The sequence below is a fragment of the Octopus sinensis genome, linkage group LG5 (assembly GCF_006345805.1).
Source record: "Octopus sinensis linkage group LG5, ASM634580v1, whole genome shotgun sequence".
NCBI classification, from domain to species: Eukaryota; Metazoa; Mollusca; class Cephalopoda; order Octopoda; family Octopodidae; genus Octopus; species Octopus sinensis.
The window spans coordinates 42,492,042-42,513,856 of record NC_043001.1 but is presented as its reverse complement, the minus strand read 5'-3'; the positions used below and the strand labels follow the sequence as shown (position 1 = coordinate 42,513,856).

Genomic DNA, 21,815 nt, shown 5'->3' with positions numbered 1-21,815 from the left:
TCATATGGACAAAATATGTTTATTTATTTAAAAATTAATGATCCAATTATTTCTAATAATTTGTAGGTGTGATGCAAACCCAATCTACAATAGCAGGTGAAGATCCAGTCTGACTACATAAATGTCAAGATATAATTGCACTGAGGCGGAAAGGGTCACAAAATAGTAATTGACCAAAAACAGATGTTTGCCATAATGGGAATGGCTGAAAATCAGTGAGCTGCAGAAAAGCTGCCAAAGCAAATATCACTGGACTGCTAGGAGAGAAATATAAATCTACATACATAGTCAGGGTTTGAATGGGGAGGGGAAATATTTTTCAAGTCTATTTACAAGAAGAAAAGCTGTTACATCCCAACTCTAAATGCATAGAAGGATGTAGATAAGCAGTAGGGAATGTCCTCAAATATTAGGAACAGAGTTATTTCAATTAATCAAAAAGTGGTAGGAATAGCGGAAGTGATCATCATGGGAGTGAGGGCAGCACTGAACAGGGTTAATAAAGCAGACTCACAGAATAATCAACAGATTTTCCCAGTCTTTTATGGTAACATCTGCTAAACAAATGACTGGTAAATAATCTGTTGTCTCCACATTTCTTAAGAGCTTTGTATTATCAATTTATAAATAAAACTATTACATCTGGAAAATTTTCAAAACAAATCAACTGCCACTTTCCACAATACAAAAATTAAGTTACCTGCTTTTTCTCTTTAAATAAAAATTTAACTTCAGACTTTTTGTTTGTTTTTTCTTTTTTATTTTTCATGGTACATTAGACAAGAAATCTGGTGTTGCTGGGAGTAGATACCTATCATTTCATTTTTTGTTTTACTATTTGACTAGGTAAGCTTGAGTATTAAAAAAAAGTAGTTCTAAATAAAGTTGACAGGGAGCAATAAAAGCTAATTTTCTTTTGTATAGTAACTGAAAATAACTGGCAGTATGCAGCAGTTTCTGCATTGTTCTAAAACAGGAGCAACTGACTGTGATATATAACAATATCTGCTTGCACTGTAGTGTAATCCAAACAATATCAAAGGGACATAATCAAAAGCCCCAAAGAAAAATAAATTAGAAAACTAACTCCCTGCCCTTGCTAAGTTTATTTGAAAAGAGAAAAAATGTAGATTCTTATAAATAAAGATCTTTTATAACATTTTTAATTATTGTTTTGAAAAGTCATATATTTAAAGACATTTACACACATTCACATATTTATGAGTATGTACATGTCTAGATATGTACATGTGTGTATATAGCCCTTAAAAGCTATTTCTTGGAGAGATCAGCATTAACATTCTTCTGTCTTTTGTATATAATCTTTGTTCATGCATTGAAATAAATAAGAGATAGGGAATAAAATAGATTAAAATAGAACTTGTTATAGCAGTTGAAGAGGAATGACAATATGGAAGGAATAAGAGAGATTGAGAGAAAGAAAGAGAAGGAAGAGGAGAGAAAGAATCAGAGGAAAGCAAAAGGGAGGGACTGAAGATATTTTCTTATATTTGTCTTTTTAAATGGTGTCTTGTTGCTGTTGTTGCAGTATGGGTGGGTGTGTTAGTTTAAGTATTACTTACAAGCTGCTAACAGCAACAGCTACAATGCAAATGGTGACCATCAGTCAGTAGCAGTAAGAGAACACAACACCAGTGGAGGACAGAGACGACTATTAACAATACAAACAGCCTCCCTCAACTGGAATCTCAAGAAAGAAAGAAAACAAAAACAAAAAGGGAAGAAACAAAATTAAAACAATGAGGGGGAACTTCATAGCCCAGGAACACAGATTTTTTTCTTTTTTTTTTTATGCCTGATACAGAAGGTCCTTTTTTTGACTTCCATAACCATTTTGAAAGCCAACCACACATCCTACTGTTTGGGCAGTAAAATCAACTCAAAATGGTACTAAACTGTAAAATGTTCACTTCTGTCATTGTAAACCATTTAGAACAATTAATAGTAGGAATAATGTGTTTTTGTGTGTATTGGTGTGCATGTATGTGTTTGCCTTTCTGGCTGTCTGTACTGGCAGTTTATAAACAGTTGCGCACAGCAGAACACAAAATGGATCATTGTTTTACTTCTTTAGAGTCAGTTTTGTAATTTTTGTTTACAGACAGTAGAAGACGAGTCAGTGGAATTAACAATGGTGTTCTCAAAGATCTGAATGCTGGAAATGATCCTTTGAAAATCTTGTTGTGTCAAGCACTTCCACCAGCAGCTCCTGTGGCCCCTTGAGGAGTTGCTGCATCATTAGCTGCATTGGGCGCTGAAGCACTTTCTGAGTTCACAGGCCCACCAGTAGAAGTTGAAGCTTCATCAGAATTGGCTTGTCGAGCATGTGGCGGGATCAACATATTACTAAGGTGTGGTTGAAAAACTGTCAACTCTGAAAAGAGAATAAATGAAGTGAAAAAATACTGTTCTTTATGACTGGGTATTTATATCATTAACATTGCTACAAGTTGTTATACTGGAATTAATATTAGGCCTAAACAAAGGGATTGATAAACTTCTTTTGCTACAGAAAATGTGTAAGAATCATAAAATAAAGTAGGAGTGACTAGCCATTTCACTTCATTTAACTTCCCTTAAAATCAAAAGTTCCTTGCCTATTTTGACCAAGCAATAGGAAATCTTGAGACTATGGTAAGAAGTTACATCTGGAGACAGGTATGTTTGTCTTTCTTTAAGTTTCCTTTCAAAATTTATTCAGCTATATTTCATTTACAACAATAATAAATTAAGAAATATTATCATTAAATTTAAATTACAAATCAGCTGACTGCAAATAAAATCAATATTATATTGGGAAAGACATAAGCATACATAGCTTACATGCTTTAAAAGAAAAAAAAAGTGAAGTTTTGCAACTTTATAAAATGACTGGACCAATCTTTCATCTACAGTATTTATGCAAAGAAAAAAATAATAATAAAAACTAACGCTGGGTTGATCGTTTAAAAAAAATCTATATATGTAATTTTCTTGTGTATTAAAGATTTTAAGATTTAGATACATTTTTATATAAATTTCAAATAAAAACACTTGTAATATTTACATTGTGATGAAAATGTTCCATTTCCATAATTATATAAATGCAAAAGAGTTAAAATACTAACCTTGGGATGTAAAATTAAAAAGAGGAGGTAAATCTCGCCCATTAGGTAAGCGAGTACTTATATCCCTCAATTCATCAAAGAATGGATGAGCACAGGCATCGAGTGGAGAGATTCGAGAAGAAGGTGTATATTCCAACAACTTGCTCACTAACTGAATGGCTTCTGAAGGGGTGCGCGGACGAAACACCTGATGATTAAATAGTGACAATCAAAAACCAAGTTTAACACAAAACAATTAACTTAACTGAAAATAAGTATAGTAGAAAAAATATTTATAGAAAACATCAATCATTGATAATATTTATACACACACATATACAATGCTACAATGCACAATTTTTCTTGTTTTTCAACAATGGTTTTAGAAGTCAAAATCCTTTTCAATCTGTGATTTAAACAGAACCTTCTAGTATACTAGAATAGACAAGCCAATAAAGGAACTACAACATGATTGCTCAATCTATTAAAAATAGCAGTCAATTTGTTATCAATAACAACAAAGTAAAATGAAAATACATTGGATATAATACACAAGGCAATAATGGTCGTAGCTGGAATGTCTGATCATAGGTCTGGTTGATTAGGCCTGAAATAGGACTAAATAATAACAGCAAAATAGGCTCAAAATATTTCATTGTGAATAATTCATAGAATATCTGATTCCTTAATGTTTGTGTATCTGTTCATTCATTGTCTGTTAAGAAAGAAATGTTTTTATTCCACAGGTCTTTCAAAGTACAGAGAAATCAGTCATAATGTCAACACAAAATGTAAATAATATACCCCTGTTCTACTCAGATAGTAACAAGCTTCAGAAAATCAACATTAGCACACATCCATCCATACATGCAAAGAGGTTGCTGTTCAGTTTCTGTTTACCAACTCAGCCATGAGAGAGGGTACATGTGTGTGTGAGTGAGAGAGAGTGATATTATGTAATGGTTGAAGAGAAACAAATAAGTATGCTTGGCAAAATGTTTAATGCTAGTTGCATATCTGGATGAGCTGTGAGATAAACTGGGTTTAAGGAAAATCAGATGTAGTGCACAAGAGAGACAACTGTGTTGGTATGGACATGTAATGTGTGCCAGGAGAGCCAAGTAGAAGGAAAGTGTCGAAGAAGAAAACTAAGGAAGACATGAACAGAAATGATTCAGGATGATAAACTACACAAAGGAATGCAACAAAAGATAAGATACTGTGTTGGAATGGAATGTCCAGCAAGGAAAACAAAACTGATGTAAAATGATATTGATGATAAGAGACTGTATTGGAATATATAAGTGAGGGTTGGTAACAGAAAGAGAGTCTGACCACAGAAAATCTGCTTCGAGATATTCCATTCAACTCATGCAAGTATTGAAAAGTGGATATTAGAATGATGATATGTATATAAGCAAGCAAGTTTCACACAATGATGATGATGCTGATGAAAGTAATTGAGGAGATAGATAAAGAAACTGAGGCAGTCAGAGTGTGACAGAATAATTAAGATGAGACTAATAGAAAACTAAAAGGCAACATTTTATTTCCATATAGGCCTCACAGTCAGGACTAATAAACAGAAGGACTGTTTTGATGAGCCCCTTCTGTAGACTACATCAGCAACAATTAACAGTGTCAATTAACATGTTGACCAGTACTACAGTGGCCTTGCTGATATCCAGAGAGGCTATGGATAGGGTTTGAGAAGTGAGGAGGGTGTAAGCCTCCAGGAGTGCAACACATTTCAACCAATTTGGGAAGCACTAAGTCAGACAGATTTCATTTTCACTGAAAATAAGCTAGGTGAGCCATTGTAAACACCAAAACCTTTCTTAGTGAAGAATGCACAACTCAAGACTTTAGAGTCAGGAATAGACAGAGACAGAAGACGTTATAGAGGAGTAAGATATGGAAGTTAAAAGAACCTGCAGTTGATTATAGGTTTATAGAAATTTTTATTGACACGTATAACTGCAGAAGGATTTAGATATCTGCTTTCTATACATGCAAGGAACCTAGAAGCACATTATGAAACATTTCTGAGACAGGTTGTGATTTGAGGAAATATGGCCCCTATTTTAGCAGGTGCACCAACTATACAAACATACATACAACAGTAAGCTGAAATTCAAATGAGATGTGGCTGCTATTTGCAACAGGTCAAGCAACTATATAAAAGCCAGGAAACATTATCTCAAGTAACCTTTTTAGGATGGTAAGCCAACAGTAGTAGCAAGACCAACATTATCATGTATTCTTTTTAAGATGGCAGCATATGATTTTGACGGGGATTTGATTGCTACTTCTAACAACTTGGCAATTACTAGTGAATAACCTTTTTGTGTTTGCTGTTATTCTCGTCAACTGTAAGCAGGCAGATATATGATTAAAGATATTCCAGCCAAGACCATGCTGTTATTTTCACATGTACAAGGTGTCCCAAAAGTCACTGATGGGTTTCAATTTTTAATAACTTCCTTAACTTTACAAATAACTGCATGAGCTTAAAGGCCATCTGACATTGCTGTAGTGAGAGATTATTCTTTCTCCAAAGCACTGCTGTAGCAACTGCATTGTTTTTCTCGCAGTATGAGCAGTTGGCCCATCTTGCTGGAACCATGTGTGAGGTCTATTTTGAATGGCCTTCACATGCTCCAGACTTGACTAGCTCGGATTTTTTCTTGTGAGGATACCTGAAAGAGACCTGGTGCAACTGAAGGAGAACATCAATAGAGAAATCAGAGAAGTAGGGTCTGAAACTCTTGAGAGTGTTATGGTGCAAATTTTGGAAAGAGCACGGGTGTGTGAAGCTGAAAATAGCTGCCATTTAAGTGATGTCATTTTTCATATGTAATGTAGTGTTGTTGCAAAATTTGACTTGTGCATATTAATTTCCATTATGTCCTTTATAATGTATCAAAATTTAATGCCTTTATTTGTAAAGTTAAGGAAGTTATTAAAAATTGAAATCCATCCAGTGACTGTGGGACACCCTGTACGAGGAACCCAAGATTATGTAATCTTGTTTGTTCTGTTTGAGTACTGTGACCAGTTGATATCAATTTTATGGAAACAGAATGAAAACAAATTCTGCTGTCAGAAATACATTCACTTTTTAATCCCCATATATAAATAGCATCACTGTTGAAAATACTGTCTGGAAGACTGTAAATGAGACAGAATTTTGCTCCTGTTCATGCACTGTCTTCTTAGTTTCAATCAAAGCTCTGCACAATTCATTCAACTTCTGTGTGAGTGCAGCTAAATTACATTTATGAACCAAGCTTTTACAATTGTAGCATACAGACACTTTAGAAATCTAAATAATGTTGTAGACAAAGTGGTTGAGAAAAAAAAGACATAAATTATGAAATATTTGTGAAGTTGTCTACCTTTAGCCAGGGATGTGGCTTGATTTGCGGAAATTTAAATTCTGTATAGTTAGGATTCATCTCTTTGATCTGTTCTCGTGTAGGTGTCCCCAAAACTTTTATAATTTCCACTAGCTGATCAACACCACTGTCTCCAGGGAAGATTGGCTGGCCTAAAAGCAACTCAGCTAGTACACAGCCAGCAGACCAAACATCTATTAAAAGAAAAAAAAAGGAGAAAAAGAATTAACATTTTATGAAAATAAATATATACATACATACATTACACTTTCTGCAATGTGTCCAACTATCCTACATTGCAGCTTTCTTTAGTTATACTTTGTAACTTTAAAGTACAAAATTCCTGGTTATTGCACTTTTCTCACATGGAGATGCCAACATGTCACTCTCCATACCTATATACCTGGAAAATAATCTTGAACCCTTTTCTCACTTTCTAAGTCTGGTACCACTATCTTTCTACCCCACTGGCTAGTTTAATTGTTTAGACAATATCACCTGATACTCACCCTAAATGATGAAGTACTTAAAGCCAGAATAATAATTACAACTATACTGGGTTTATGCCAGCTAGTCTTTATAGCAAAGATGTTTTATACATTGCACAAAAGGGTAATAAAACTACTCCCTAGCCATATTCCTTTATATTTTTCAGGTAGGCAAGTAACCAAAGTAAAAGAAAAAAATGGCATGGGTTGGATGATTTGACAGGAGCTGGCAAGTCAGAAGACAATGCCAAGCTCAACTGTCTGATTTGGCATAACTTCTATGGTTGGATGTCCTTCCGAGTACCAACAGCTTTTTAGAAGGGCCTTAGAGTTAATTTAACAAAGATCAAAGTACTAGTAAGCAGGAAAGCAGGCAAATTATTAATTCCTTCAAGGAAATGGCCCTGCTTGACATGAGAAAGGTGTAGGTAGAAATCCCATATGGTGTACCCAGTGCAAACTATGGACCCACAACAAAAACTACTTCTAGGAAACTTTCTAGGCATTTGAAAGAATTTATTTCACATGTATGCTTACTGTCAACCTCTCTCATGCATCTTTCACAATACCTTCTCCATCAGCCAGCTGGTGATCCCACTATATCTTCTGTACATTTGTAATTTAAACTGGGTACATCATATGAAAATTCTATCAGTTCCTTTCCCACATATCAAGCCTGGCCAGTTCTTTGATAACAGTAGGGTTGTCTTTGCTAAGTTTAATTTGAGGACTCTTGATTCTCTGTTTTGTTTTCATGCAAAGGATTCTAAGCTGATGAGACATACTATCAGGTCATCCCATAAGTTCTGCCTGAATTTTGAATAAAGAAAACAAGTGATCAAATGTTATATTTAATTGAAATTTAATCATCAATGTACATTCTCTGATTATCTATGATTTCCTTCCATCTATTTAAATCCTATCAATGTAAAACTCTTTTGGTTTCAAAGCGAAGAACTCTGAAATGTCAGTTTCGACCTCCTCCTGGCTTGTGAAAGTTATGCCACCCAAATGATTCTGTAAACTACAAAACAAATGGTAGTCTGAAGGAGCAAGGTTGGGAGAATAAGGTGGATGAGGAATTTTTTCCCAACCAAGCTCTTCGATCTTCTGTGATGTGATCTTTGCAGTGTGGGGTCGCGCATTGTCCTGATGAAACATCACTCCTTTTTGATTCACTAAAGCAGGTCTTTTTTTCTTCAAAGCTTGGTTCAAATGCTCTAATTGCTGACAGTAGACTTGAGCATTGATTGTTGCATTAGGTGGTAACAATTCAAAGTGAATTACTCCTTTGCAATCCCACCAGATAGAGAGAAGAACCTTTTCCCCATGAAGTTCCCTTCTTGGTTGTGGTTGAGCATTTTTCCTTTTACAAAGCCACTGTTTATGGTGTTTAACATTTTGATAGAAGATCCATTTTTCACCACCAGTCACAAGTTTATCCAAAAAGGGTGAAATGAGTTCGCAAGAATGGAGAGAAGAGCAGATGTCAACTTGGGATTTGCGGTTGCTTTCGGACAATTCACGAGGCACCCATTTTCCAAGTTGCTGAAGATGATGATGAACAGTTGTATGGTTTGAACAAAGTTTTATTGCCAATACTTCAACTGATAATGCAGGATTTGCTTCTGGATGTCCTGTTCAATCTTCATCTTCAAAGCTGAAATCTCCACTTCTGAATTTTGCAAACCATCTTCTGCAAGTTCTTTCATTCAAGCAATCTTTCCCATAAATTGAGTGTATGTTTTGAGTTGTTTTGGCCACAGAATTTCCTTTTTTGTACTCATAAAGCATTATGTGCCTTAAATTCTCTTTGGATACTTCCATGTTAGAAAGGGTTTTAATCAAAGAAATTTTAATTCTATTAATCTGTAAAATAATATTTAATAAGTTTAAATGTACACAGATGCATAAAAATAATTTTAAAAAAATGTAAAATCAGACAGAACTTATGGGATGACCTGACACCAAATGAGCCTGGTGTGTAATTGTACATGAAACAGCCATGGTGTGAATCATCAGCATCTAATAAATAGACTTAATACATGTATTGAGTACTTTTTCTCAAAGGTGCAACTGTGACTGTATGGTAAGAAGTTTGCTTCTATAAAACTTCTATAGTTTCAGGTTCAGTTCTAATGCATATCATCCTTCACTACCTCATCCCAGGTCTTCCTAGGTCTACCTCTTCCACAGGTTCCTTCAACTTCTAGGGTGCAGCACTTTTTCACACAGCTATCCTCATCCATTCTCGACACAGGACCATACCAGCACAGTCGTCTCTCTTGCACACCACATCTGATGCTTCTTAGGTCCAACTTTTCTCTCAAGGTACTTACACTCTGTCGAGTATGCATACTGACATTAGACATTCAGCGGAGCATACTGGCTTCATTCCTTGCGAGCTTACACATGTCCTCAGCAGTCACGGCCCATGTTTCACTGCCATGTAGCATGGCTGTTCGTACACATGCGTCATACAGTCTGCCTTTTACTCTGAACGAGAGCACCAGCTAAGGTAAGACCTGTTGAGGCAAGTGAAATTGAAATCAAATTTGATGACTGACATCCGTGCTAGTGGAGTGCTAAGAGTACCATACGAGTGTGATCGTTGCTACAGCAAGCTGGCCTCCGTGCCGATAGCATGTAAAAAGACACCATTCGAGCGTGATTGTTACCTACGTCACCTTACTGGCACTTGTGCTGGTGGCATGTGAAAAAACATTCGAACAAGATTGTTGCCAGTGCCGCTGGACTGGCTCCTGTGCAGGTGGCACATAAAAAGCACCATTTGAGCATGGCTGCTGCCAATACCACCTGACTGGCTCTTGTGCCGGTGGCACATAAAAGCACCCACTACACTCTCGGAGTGGTTAGCGTTAGGAAGGGCATCCAGCCATAGAAACTCTGCCAGATCAGATTGGAGTCTGGTGCAGCCATCTGGTTCGCCAGACCTCAGTCAAATTGTCCAACCCATGCTAGCATGGAAAGCAGACGTTAAACAATGATGATGATATACATATATATATATATCAACTGGGGTCTGGGAAGCCAGAAGGCTGCACCAGGCCCAGTCTGATCTGGCAATGTTTCTACGGCTGGATGCTCTTCCTAACTTCAACCACTCCGTGAGTGTAGTGGGTGCTTTTTACGTGCCACCGGCACAGGTGCCAGACGGGGCTGGCAAACGGCCACGATCGGATGGTACTTTTTATGTGCCACCGGCACGAGGCTAGTCGGGGCGGCGCTGGCAACGGCCACGTTCGGATGGTTCTCTTATGTGCCACCGGTACTGGTATCACAGCTGCAATTTCCATTGATGTTGATCGATTTCGATTCTCACTTGCCTCAACAGGTCTTCACAAGTAGAGTTTTGTGTCCCAAGAAGGAAAGGTATGCATAAGTGGACTGGTCTCACTTGTCCTGCCGGGTCTTCTCATGCATAGCATACTTCCAAAGGTCTCGGTCTATATGTATATACACATACATACATACATAATCATTGTTTAACGTCCGCTTTCCATGCTAGCTTGGGTTGGACGATTTTGACTGAGGGCTGGCAAGCCAGTTGGCTGCTCTGGCAACGATCAAGCTCGGATGGTGCTCTTGGCATTCTATGAGCACAGGCATAAGTGCCAGCAAGGCGACACTGGTAACGATCATACTCGAATAGCCGCTCTGTCAACGATCACACTCGTATGGTGCTCTTTGCACCCTGCTAGCATGGATGCCAGTCATCGAATTGAGTTTGATTTGATTTTACTTGCCTCAACAGGTCTTCACAAGCAGAGTTTAGTGACCAAAGAAGGAAAAGGTATGCATAAGCGGGCTGGTTACGCTCCTGGCATAGGCCACAGGTTATGGTCTCATTTGGTTTGTTGGGTCTTCTCGAGCACAGCATATTTCCAAAAGTCTCGGTCGCTAGTCATTTCCTTGGTGAGGCCTAATGTTCGAAGGTCGTGCTTCACCACTTCATATATATATATTTACATACATACACGTGTGTGTGTGTGTGTATATATATATATATACACACATACATAGAGGGTAAGCATTATTAAACTATATTAATAATTTATACCAGTGGTGAGCATGCGTAATAAAAGTCAGAAGATATTGTTATATATAATAATGTGTAAGAATGTGTACAGGCAGAGAAGACCACCATGTGGATTCCTTACATGCTAGAGACGGCAATAAGCAATGTGAAATAAGTAAGAATTTTTTTTTGTTGTGGCTTGTGTTCTGACTGCCCTCTCTAAGATGTAAGGAGTCTACATGGTGATCTTCTCTCCATGTATAAATTCTTATACAGTATTATGTATATATACATAAGTGTATATATATATATATATATATATATATATATATATAATATATATATATATATATATATATATATATATATACATACATAATACACAGGCACACAAAATACAAAAAGATCAACAGAGAAAGTAGGCTTCCTTTGTAGCAGATGCACAAGAGCAATGAACACTAAGAATACACAAGAAATACATTTCCTCAAATGCCCAGGGGCATTGCAATGATAGATTTAGCTTCCAATAACATTCAAGCTGACATGGCTACTACATTAGGGGCTGACACACCAGCTTCATCAATAGTGCAAAAGTCAACAGTTGAATTTAGGAGAGGAAGGAAGAGTCTTGAAGATGACCTGAGGCTTCCAACTACCTCCACTAAGGAAATCATTGATGTATTCAGCACATGTTGATAGATGACAGGCGATCGACTATAAATCAAATAGCCAATGCTATGGTAGGGGGGCTCCGAAAGGGGTCTCAGAGAGTAGCTCCCCTGCTTTCCTGAGCTAGTTTTCCACCACATTTCTTAAAACTTGTAGTAGAAGCCTTGGTCTCGGGACCACACTTGTCTAGAAACTGAAGTTGGGGGTAAGCAAGGGCATGCTCCTCATAGAAAATCCAGCTCCAAAAAAGCCTCATGATAGCAAAGGAGAATGGGCACCAGCCAGCCTAAGGATTGGTATGGGCTACACCTACCTACCTCGGTTGCTATGGCATTGAGGTAGATCCAACTACCCCCGTTAAGGGACAAAACCCGGATTTAAAACATTGGATGATGATGATGATTAGCATATCCCATGAAAGAATTGAGAATATTCTGCACAATGAACTTGGCATGACAATGGTTTCTGCTCGGTGGGTACCATGTCTTCTGACACTTGATCAAAAGCACACCAGGTTCATCACACCACAGGAAAATCTGACGCTGTTTCAAATCCAGCTGGTTTCTGTGAACATTTCCTAACCCAGATTGAGTGAGTGTTGGCTCGATCACTTTGGGCTAGAGACAAAGAGACAATCCATGCAGTGTAAAAACCCCTTCTCTCTTGTTCCAAAGAAGGTCAAGGTTGTTTCATTTCCAAGAAAGGTAATAGCCTGAATTTTTTGAGGTGCAAAAGACATTGCATTTTTGACTATCTTCAAAAGGGACACATCATTAACAGAGTGTACTATGCCAACTTCCTGAGGCAGTTATGAAATACTATCAAGACCAAACACTCAGGAAAACTGACAAAAGGGGTTTTGTTTCATTAGGACAATGGTCCAGCACACAAGTCCTTACTTTCAATGGTTGCTGTGCATGACTGTGGCTTTGAACTGGTTGATCCCCCTCTCTTTGGCTGCATTTGACTACCAACTGTTCCTTAATATGAAAAAAAACCAACATTTGGCTAGGAACCAGTATGGCAGTGATGAGATGATGTCATATCTGCTGCTGATGATTTCTTTTGTCCAACAGGATAAAAGCTTCTTCAGCATTGGGATCCAAGCACTGTTAACACCAATGGAAGAAAGATGTGGACATCAAAGGGGACAATTTGAAAAATAAACCTTATTTGGTCACATTTCATGAGTATCTTGGTCAGCCTATGAACTTTTCAGCCAACTCTTGTATTCAGCTTGAGGGGGATATTCTGGCACCTCATCACCATTATATTTACTGCTCTTTATGGCACCAGTCTACTCCTCCCCACTGCCATGAAAATGAAAAGTAACTAGGAATCACCTCCACAACAAACTTATCCCCACTCCTCTCATCAAATATTAACACCTTACGTGAAGTAACCACTCCATCTCCTATTCCCCCTCTTCCTTTAGTTTTGGAATTTACATTGCAACCTCACCAGTGCTGGTGCCACAAAAAAGGCATCCAGTACATTGTATAAAGTGGTTGGTCTTAGGAAAGGTATCCAGCTTTAGAAACCATGCCAAAACTGAAATGCTGGAGTAAGATGTGGTCCTCAGATTTCATTGGGTCCTGTCTAACCATCCAACCAATGCCAACATCAAAGGTGGATGTAAAAAATGACAATGATGATGGTGAATAAATGTCATCATCATCATCATCATTTAACGTCCGCTTTCCATGCTAGCATGGGTTGGACGGTTCAACTGGGGTCTGGGGAGCCCGAAGGCTGCACCAGGCCAGTCAGATCTGGCAGTGTTTCTACAGCTGGATGCCCTTCCTAACGCCAACCACTCCGAGAGTGTAGTGGGTGATTTTATGTGCCACCGACACAGGTGCCAGACGAGGCTGGCGAACGGCCACGCTCGGATGGTGTTTTTATGTGCCACCGACACAGGTGCCAGACGAAGCCGGCGAACGGCCACGCTCGGATGGTGTTTTTATGTGCCACCGACACAGGTGCCAGACAAGGCTAGCAGACGACCAAAAGAAATATAAAGAGTTAATAAAGTACATTTACTTTCTTTTGTTGAAAAGAAAAATCAGGAGGTTGAGCCTTACAGAAGAGATAACAAAGGACCAAGATGATTGGCAATTCAGTGTGTTTGAGAATACCTGTCCATCACAGCATAATTGATATCCTAAAAGTTTTTGTCTATAAATACAACTAGATCCTGTCCTAGCACCTAATCTGTTCCTTTCAAGCATACATCTCATCTGATCAACTACACCTCCATCATTCTTCTAACTATAGCCCTATTTAGTTGCTGCAATTATATGAGAGCAAAATTACATATTTCATCTCCTTTTTGTGCTACCAGTTATCCCTCTCCCTACAACCACTTTCTTTTGACATTCAGCCCTTATTCTCAATATTATCCTTACTCTTTCTGTGCCATCAGCTATTGCACCCTTTCCTCTGAGTTATACTGTATAACTGCTATACCTCATTCTTAACACTCTCTTATATCTGCCATCAACAACCTCCACCTTTGTCCATCACTCGCTATATCCAACCCTATATATCTCTGTTCTCTATCTGTCACTGTATGCTTTGTTTTCCCTCACCCACCCCCATATATAATCTCCATATTTCTCATCAATCTAGTTTTATTATTCAGCTGCTGTCCACTCTTTCTGCACTGCCACTCATCACCTCATCCATCATGAACCACTCCTATATCTTATCACCTCACCCCCAAATATATTTACCATTGACAATGCTTCCACCCTTATTCACCATTCATTAGTCACATACTGTCATGAACCAACCCACACACCCTTCCCAACTTTCTCCCCCTATCTTCTCTTCTATTAGCTTTCTTGTACCTTGATGGGTACACCCTGATACCTAATTACCACCAACTTTATCTTTCTTTGCAGTTACTCCTAACCACCCTTATAAAATACAGAGTAACTATGTATCTCCTCTACAGCAAGACACTTGTTCCTGTACTTCTATTATAGCCTCTTAACAGCAGTAAAGAGAGATTTTCTTTGTATAGTGAGTTACCTGGCAACCTCACTAGTGCTGGTGCCATGGAAAATATAACTAGTATACTTTGTGAAGTGGTTGCCATAAAAAAGGGCATCTAACTGTAGAAACCTTTCCAAAGCAGACACTGGAGCTTGACATGGTCCTCTAAGTAGTCAGATCCAATCAAACTGTCCAACTCATGTCAACATAGTAGATGGCTGTTAAGATGATGATAACTTTTAAAATGCAACACGTGAACTCATAATATATAATAATGTTTGTTTGTGTCAGTGAATTTGATATGTCCTGCATTATGACATTTTGAGTGTACTATGCCAACTTGCTGAGACAGTTATGAAATACTATCAAGACCAAACACTCAGGAAAACTGACAAAAGGGGTTTTGTTTCATTAGGACAATGGTCCAGCACACAAGTCCTTGCTTTCAATGGCTGCTGTGCATGACTGTGGCTTTGAAATGGTTGATCCTCCTCTCTTTGTCTGCATTTGACTACCAACTGTTCCTTAATATGAAAAAAAAAAAAACCCACTTGGCTAGGAACCAGTATGGCAGTGATGAGATGATGTCATATCTGCTGCTGACATATTTCATCCTCTGCATGACTGGCCCGAACAGTGTACCTTGCTTACTGACCCTGCTTGCTGTGTCTGTCCACTATTTATCAGTAGCGGAACAGCCAACTTCTCACTTGGGGGTGTCTTACACAACACCTCCCCACTTTGAAATTTTTCTTTTTTCTTTCACACAACATTATTTTCTTTCTTCAGAATACTGCAGGTAGTACCAGTCTACATTGTTTGCTAGTAGCACTACTAACACATAGCGACCTGATTTAAATCCTTCAAACGGGATTTATTATTTTTCAGTGTGTAGTTCAGTTCTGTGTTAGAGTTCCAGTTTTATCAGACATTTTTTTCTTCAGAATCTTTTTGCAATAGAATATATATACTTTTCACTGTGTGTATATTATTTTTCACTACGTGTAGTTCAGTTCTTTGTGAGTTCAAATCCTATTTTGGGATTTTTCTGACATTTTCTTCTTCAGCATCTTTTTTCAATAGAATTTATATATTTTTCACCGTGTGTAGTTCAGTTCTGTGTTAGTTCAAATCCTCCTTCAAGTTTTTCACTGTGTGTAGTTCTTCCATTTCGACACACTTACGAGCATTTGTAACCTTGTTACCACTGTTATAATGGCACCGTCATACAGTGGGAGGTATCCTCGTCGCCACTGATATGTCTTCAATGTGTGTAGTTCAAATCCTCATCGCCACTGATATGTTCTGCATTATGATGATGTATTTCATCATCTGCGTGACTGTCCACTATTTATCGGTAGTGGAACAGCCTACTTATCACTTGGGGGTGTCTGCCAGAACAGAATTTAAGAATCTTAGAAACACTAAAAATTGTTTCAATTGTCACAAAGATGTCTATTTATTGTTCAATAAGACGAAAAGTATTCTTACCAGACCACCCACCTCAATTTTCAAATATTTTCAAAACGTTGGAATTTCAGGTTATAGAAGGTAATTTTTATAGATGCAAAGACTAATTGGGTATATCAGAAATAGAAACAGTAAGCTTAGTCACATGAGAGCAGTAAAGTTTAAATGATGTGTATTTCAGCATTGTTCTTGAGGTGGCTAGTTGGTAAAAAGGAGAAAAATATGATAAAAGTGAAATTTAACTTCATACAGTTGAACATCCTCTCTCAAGTATTTACTCCCATTGAGAATTGACATGAATACACAATAGAATAACAACTATACCTATTTGACATGTGTAATCTGTAGCACCAAATATCAATTCTGGGGCTCGGTAATATCTCGAACAGATGTAGGACACATTTGGTTCTCCTCTCACTAATACTTTTGCACTGAAATTAGAAACAAAGAGGGAATGCAACATTGAATAAATTTACTAACAATATTTTAAAATTAAAAATTTGTCTGCAGGAAAATTACCAAATCCTCTTTGAAACCTTAATGCAACAACAAATAATGATTAAATGACAAAACAAAAACAAAAAAACAAACAAACTGTAATTAAAAGAAATAACCCATTGTATGATATCGAGATGTCTTTTTTGTCTTGCAAGTTATGTGGTGACCTTGCTGGTGCCATGCAAAAAACACGTAGTACACTTTGTAAAGTGGTAGGCATTATGAAGGGCATCCAGCTGTAGAAACTGTGTCAAAACAGTAGAGCTAGACACAATTCTCTGGCTCACGAGTTTCTGTTAAGCTGTCCAGCTCATGCCAGCATGGAAAACAGATGTCAGATGATGATGTTGATGAAAACTATGGGATTCCAACATGAGAAGAATCATTTGTTAAAGAGACACAATTTAATAAAAAACAAGGTATGTTTTTAACATAATGCTTGCATAGTTTTGAAGTATAGCAGCATTACAATTGATTAACTCTACTATTCAGTAGAGATTAGAGAGGTACAGTTTATTTAGTTTGATGGGGACCAGTGCTTTATGGCAACTCAAAAGAGAATGAGACAAGAGAAGAAATTTGTGAGAAGTTAAATTATTATATTTATGATGATGATGATGATGACATATGAACAAAATTACATACTGTGAATTATTTCAGTTTAGGAACATTGTAAATGTCTACATGCTTTGGTAGAACATGGAAAAAGCAAAACTTAACAAAAATAGTATCAATCTTAAGATTTACCTTCCAAAATCACATAGTTTCAGAATGCCAGTTTCTGGGTCAAGTAACAGATTCTGTGGTTTTATATCCCTGTGACAAACGCCTTGGGAATGAATATATGCTAGACTTCGGAATAACTGATACATGTAGAGCTGAAATGAAACACATAAATAAAATATTTTATTTTTTTTTAATAACAGTAATCATTAATACAGTGCTCCCTCTTTACAAGGCATCTTGCTATACTGCGTCCCTGCATATAATGCGGGTGGTTTGATGGACCCCAAATAATTTGACGCAGAATTTCCCTCATCATCATTCACAACTTGCAATAACCTTGATTAAAAGCAGAATTTCAGCGAATTTCAACTGAATACATACCTTAATTAACAGCTTGAAAATATTGCAATCGGTTACCATATAATTGGGTGCTAATTAATTGCTTTGTGAGCATAATTTTTGATTTTGTGATGAAAACAACACCTTTTTGACCAGTGAGTGCTTTTGACAGTTTGTTTTCCACGATTTGAATGGATTGTTTGAAGAAGCTTCCGCCAATCAAAGGAGTCAAATGAGTCAAACAAAATAATGGTGAAAGGAAGTAATTAACACCCTGGAGGTATGATTTATATAAAAGGGAGACCATATCCCACTTCATTCATTACAATTTCAAGCTATCGTGCAGATATTTAAAAAATAATTTACCATACACAATGCCAAAGAGGAAATCCTATTCTGTAAAGGAAAAGCTAAATCTGGTTGATCGCATATGAAATGGTGAAATCAAAGCCAAACTATCAAGATAGACTGGTGTTCCAGAGTCCACCCTGCATTGTTGGGTTAAGGATGAGGCTAACCTCAAGAGTTATGTAAATACAGTTGTGGACAGTGAGGGCCTAGCTAGGAAGAAGGCCAGGACTGCCACTGGCAGTGAACTTGAGAAAGCAGTTTTCACCTGGTTTGTCCAGGAGCAGAGTGGCAGCACCCCACTGTCAGGCACCATTATCAGAACCCAGGCAGTGAAATTTCATAGCCAACTGCATCCAGAGCAACCTGACCAGCAGACCTTTCGAGCTACCAAGGCGTGGTTGTAAAGGTTCCAGAAGTGCCATGGTATAGGTGCTGTTAAGATCAGTGGGTAGCAAAGATCAGCAGACAGCCAAGCTGCAGATGACTTCCCAGCTACCCTGAAGCAGCATATGGAAGCTGAGTTCCTCACCCCAAAACAACTGTACAATGCAGAGGAGTCTGGCCTCTACTGGAAGATGCTACCAAACAACACCCTAGCAGTAACAACAGCTGCCCATAAGACCTTGGGCTACAAACAGGTAAAGAACAGATGCACCATCCTCTTTGCCTACAACGGGACAGGTACCCACAAGCTTAAACCCCTGGTTGTGGGCAAGTTTCGATCACCCAAGTGCTTCCACCATGTAAATATGAACAATCTACCAGTGTTTTACAAGCACTCAGCCAGGTCATGGATGACAGCTAGCATATTTGAAAAATGGTTCTTCAAGTCATTTGTCCCTAGTGTTAGGAGCCTCAACCTACCAGAGAAAGCTATCTTCCTGCTAGATAACTGCTCTGCCCACCCACAGGGAGACATCCTACAATCAAGAGATGGCCAGGTCAAGGTCCTCTATCCATCCAAGAACACAACTAGCAAAATACAGCCCTGTGATGCTAGCATCATTCTAGCCTTCAAAAACCACCCACAAGAAGGAGTTCATCTTGGAAACAATAGAATTTCTGCTTAGAGTTCCAGACTATCTGAAGAAGCTTACCAACAAGGATGCCAGTGACTTGTCAAGCAGAGTCTGGGCTGAAGTGAGAATGAAGACCATAGCCAACTACTGGAACAACACAGCCAACTGCTGGTGCAGCCTTCCCACAGCCCCAACAGCCAGAAAAAGAGGAATTCATGGGATTCACTGAGGAAGAGAATAGCATCTAGAGGATACAATGACCCTACAAAACTGAGTTAGCAGGTGACAGGAAGCAGAGGAAGCCATACCCCAACATACCTCACACCTCAAGTGGCTTACAGAATACACTGAGTGTGAAGACTATGACCCAGTCTACACCTGAAGAACCTGCTCAGGCAGGCACAGATTAAGATGAGGAAAGGACTGTGCCAGAAGCTGACAGACTTTTTTATGTGATCAAGTTAAAAACTATTAAATGTGAACTTTCATACAATATAACTTTATTAATTAAACATACTTTTAAGGGCTTTCAAATCATTCACTAGGTGGCATGACATCAGAAATGTAATGTAAAGGCATTTCATAAGTATTTATTGAAAACTCTTATTTTAGAGTCAACTGGAACTACTTCCGGAAGTAAACAATGTAAATAGTTCTTAAAAATTGTTGTAAGTGCTTTAATTCATGATATTTTAAAGTAATTTATTGGTATTGTATAATAAATGTTAAACTTGATTGAATGTTTTTTTTTTGTTCGTGCACTTTACTAATCAAACCAAATATCTAATTTTCTTCTATTATCACCTGCCCCCCCCCCCCACTTACCTGTGAATCCATTACCCACGTTATAGAGAGGGAGCACTGTATACAGTAAGTATTTCATACCAAAATTCCAATACAAGTATATATAAAATTGTCATTGAGATAAAATACTCCCTACTCAGCAAGTGTACACAAGACCAGCTTGTGGTTGTCCAATAAGCTTTGAATCAACTATTAATTTGCTGTATGAAGAAAGCCAAAAGATTGGATGCTTCAACTTCAAGATTGTCATGCATAATTTTCCCTGATGTCTAAGAAAGGATATCCTAATGTACTAGGTAGCTCCAGTATATATTTTAATAGGAGCTTGACAATACTGAAAAATTTATTTACATTCAATATGCTTAATAAAATATCATTACTTGGAATGGAGAATCACACTTTAAGTGAGGTTTACAGGATAGGGCAATGATTAAAATGAAAAGTTGTAAGTTAACAAGTGTGAGAAAAATAAGAATTTGATGGCCAACATTGTGTCAATCTTAAATTTTTGTAAAAAATGCAGAGAAATATAATCAATCTGTGATGTGACTATGAAATATTGTCTGGCTTTAAAACTATGATTTTAGAGCCCCAAAGATATGGCAATTGGAACTGTTGGTGACAGTAAACATGTTGCTGAGTTCTGAGTGTGTCATTGTGTGAATGTACGTGTATACACACACGCATGTGTGTGTGTGTGTGTGTGTGTGTACAAAGTCCGTGATGGTTATCCCCTTTTCTTTTGGCCATTTCTCCGTGAATTATGGTTCAGAATTTGTATATTCTAAAATTAAAAGTAGAGGGGAGATTTAGTTGATATCTTTATAAATGCTAAGGTAACTTATTGAAAAGCTTTATAGTACCTTATTAATTTATATGCTGTATGAAAGCGTATCCTGAAAGTAAATACTAGCTACTATAAAAATGATCATTGTCATCATTATTTAGTGTCCACTTTCCATGCTGGAATGGGTTAGATGGTTTGACTGGAACTAGTAAGCTGGAAAGAGTATTGTGGGTGCCTTTTATGTGTCTGTGGGATGGGTGCCTATTAGGTGTTACTGGCACTGGCTATGACTACGATTTCACTAGGCTTGGTGAGTCTTCTCAAGCACAGCAAATCACCAAAGGTCTCAACCATTTATTACTGTGTTCATGAGACCCAACATTTGAAGATCATATTTCACCACCTCATTATATATTTTCCTGGGTCTACTTCTTCCTTTACTAGAGAAAGGAAGTGTGCGATGGCTACTGTTTGCTATTATTTCATGATATATTTTCACAGAGAAAATATGTGTGCAGCAGAAGTGTTCTGAAAACTAACCTAGATGCAACTAAATTTCTTCAGCATTCTTGCTGATCAAATTAGAGACTATACATTTTAAATCTTAACTCTTAGGACAATGAGATCATAGCAGAAAGTAAATGATCACAGCTATAATGCTGAGCAAAAGCTGAAAGTCCAACCTCAATTAACATTTTGTAACTACAAATTAATGGGTGCTAGGCTTGTGAGTTTCTCCAAAGAGCTACTCAACACTAACAGTTAACAAAGAAGTCTTCTCGTAGTTGAATGTCAAGGATCTATCAATGTAATAAGGAAAGGAAACAAATATTGTTGGATATTATGGATATGCATAATACTAGATATGCTTATCAGAAATGCCATTATCAAGTGACTTCACAATAAACTTCTTTTATGGTTAGTTTGTTGATTTCAAGTTTGTGTCTTTCAGTTACAAAGAGTAAGATAGCTGAGTTGATAAGGAACTAGACAACATGTCAGAAAATTGAATCTGGTCACTTATATTATGTTGAGTCTTAGCTCTCAAAAGTTACATTACTTTGATGTTTTACACTGGATATAAAATAATTTTGTGACAGGAGTAAATATCAGCTAGATC

The 21,815-nt window shown here is 37.6% G+C and overlaps 1 protein-coding gene across 1 annotated transcript in view; it reads right to left on the bottom strand.

The window, feature by feature from the left end:
- The window catches only part of LOC115212075 (glycogen synthase kinase-3 beta), a 100,478-nt gene continuing 78,663 nt past the window's right edge, over positions 1-21,815 (bottom strand). Inside the window, exons 5-9 of the mRNA XM_029780883.2 lie at positions 17,417-17,547; positions 16,496-16,602; positions 6,506-6,699; positions 3,129-3,315; positions 1-2,395 (exon numbers count right to left, since the gene is read on the bottom strand). Of these exons, the coding sequence (XP_029636743.1) occupies positions 2,208-2,395; positions 3,129-3,315; positions 6,506-6,699; positions 16,496-16,602; positions 17,417-17,547 (807 nt within the window). The 3' untranslated portion in view covers positions 1-2,207. The remainder of the gene's footprint in view (positions 2,396-3,128; positions 3,316-6,505; positions 6,700-16,495; positions 16,603-17,416; positions 17,548-21,815) is intronic.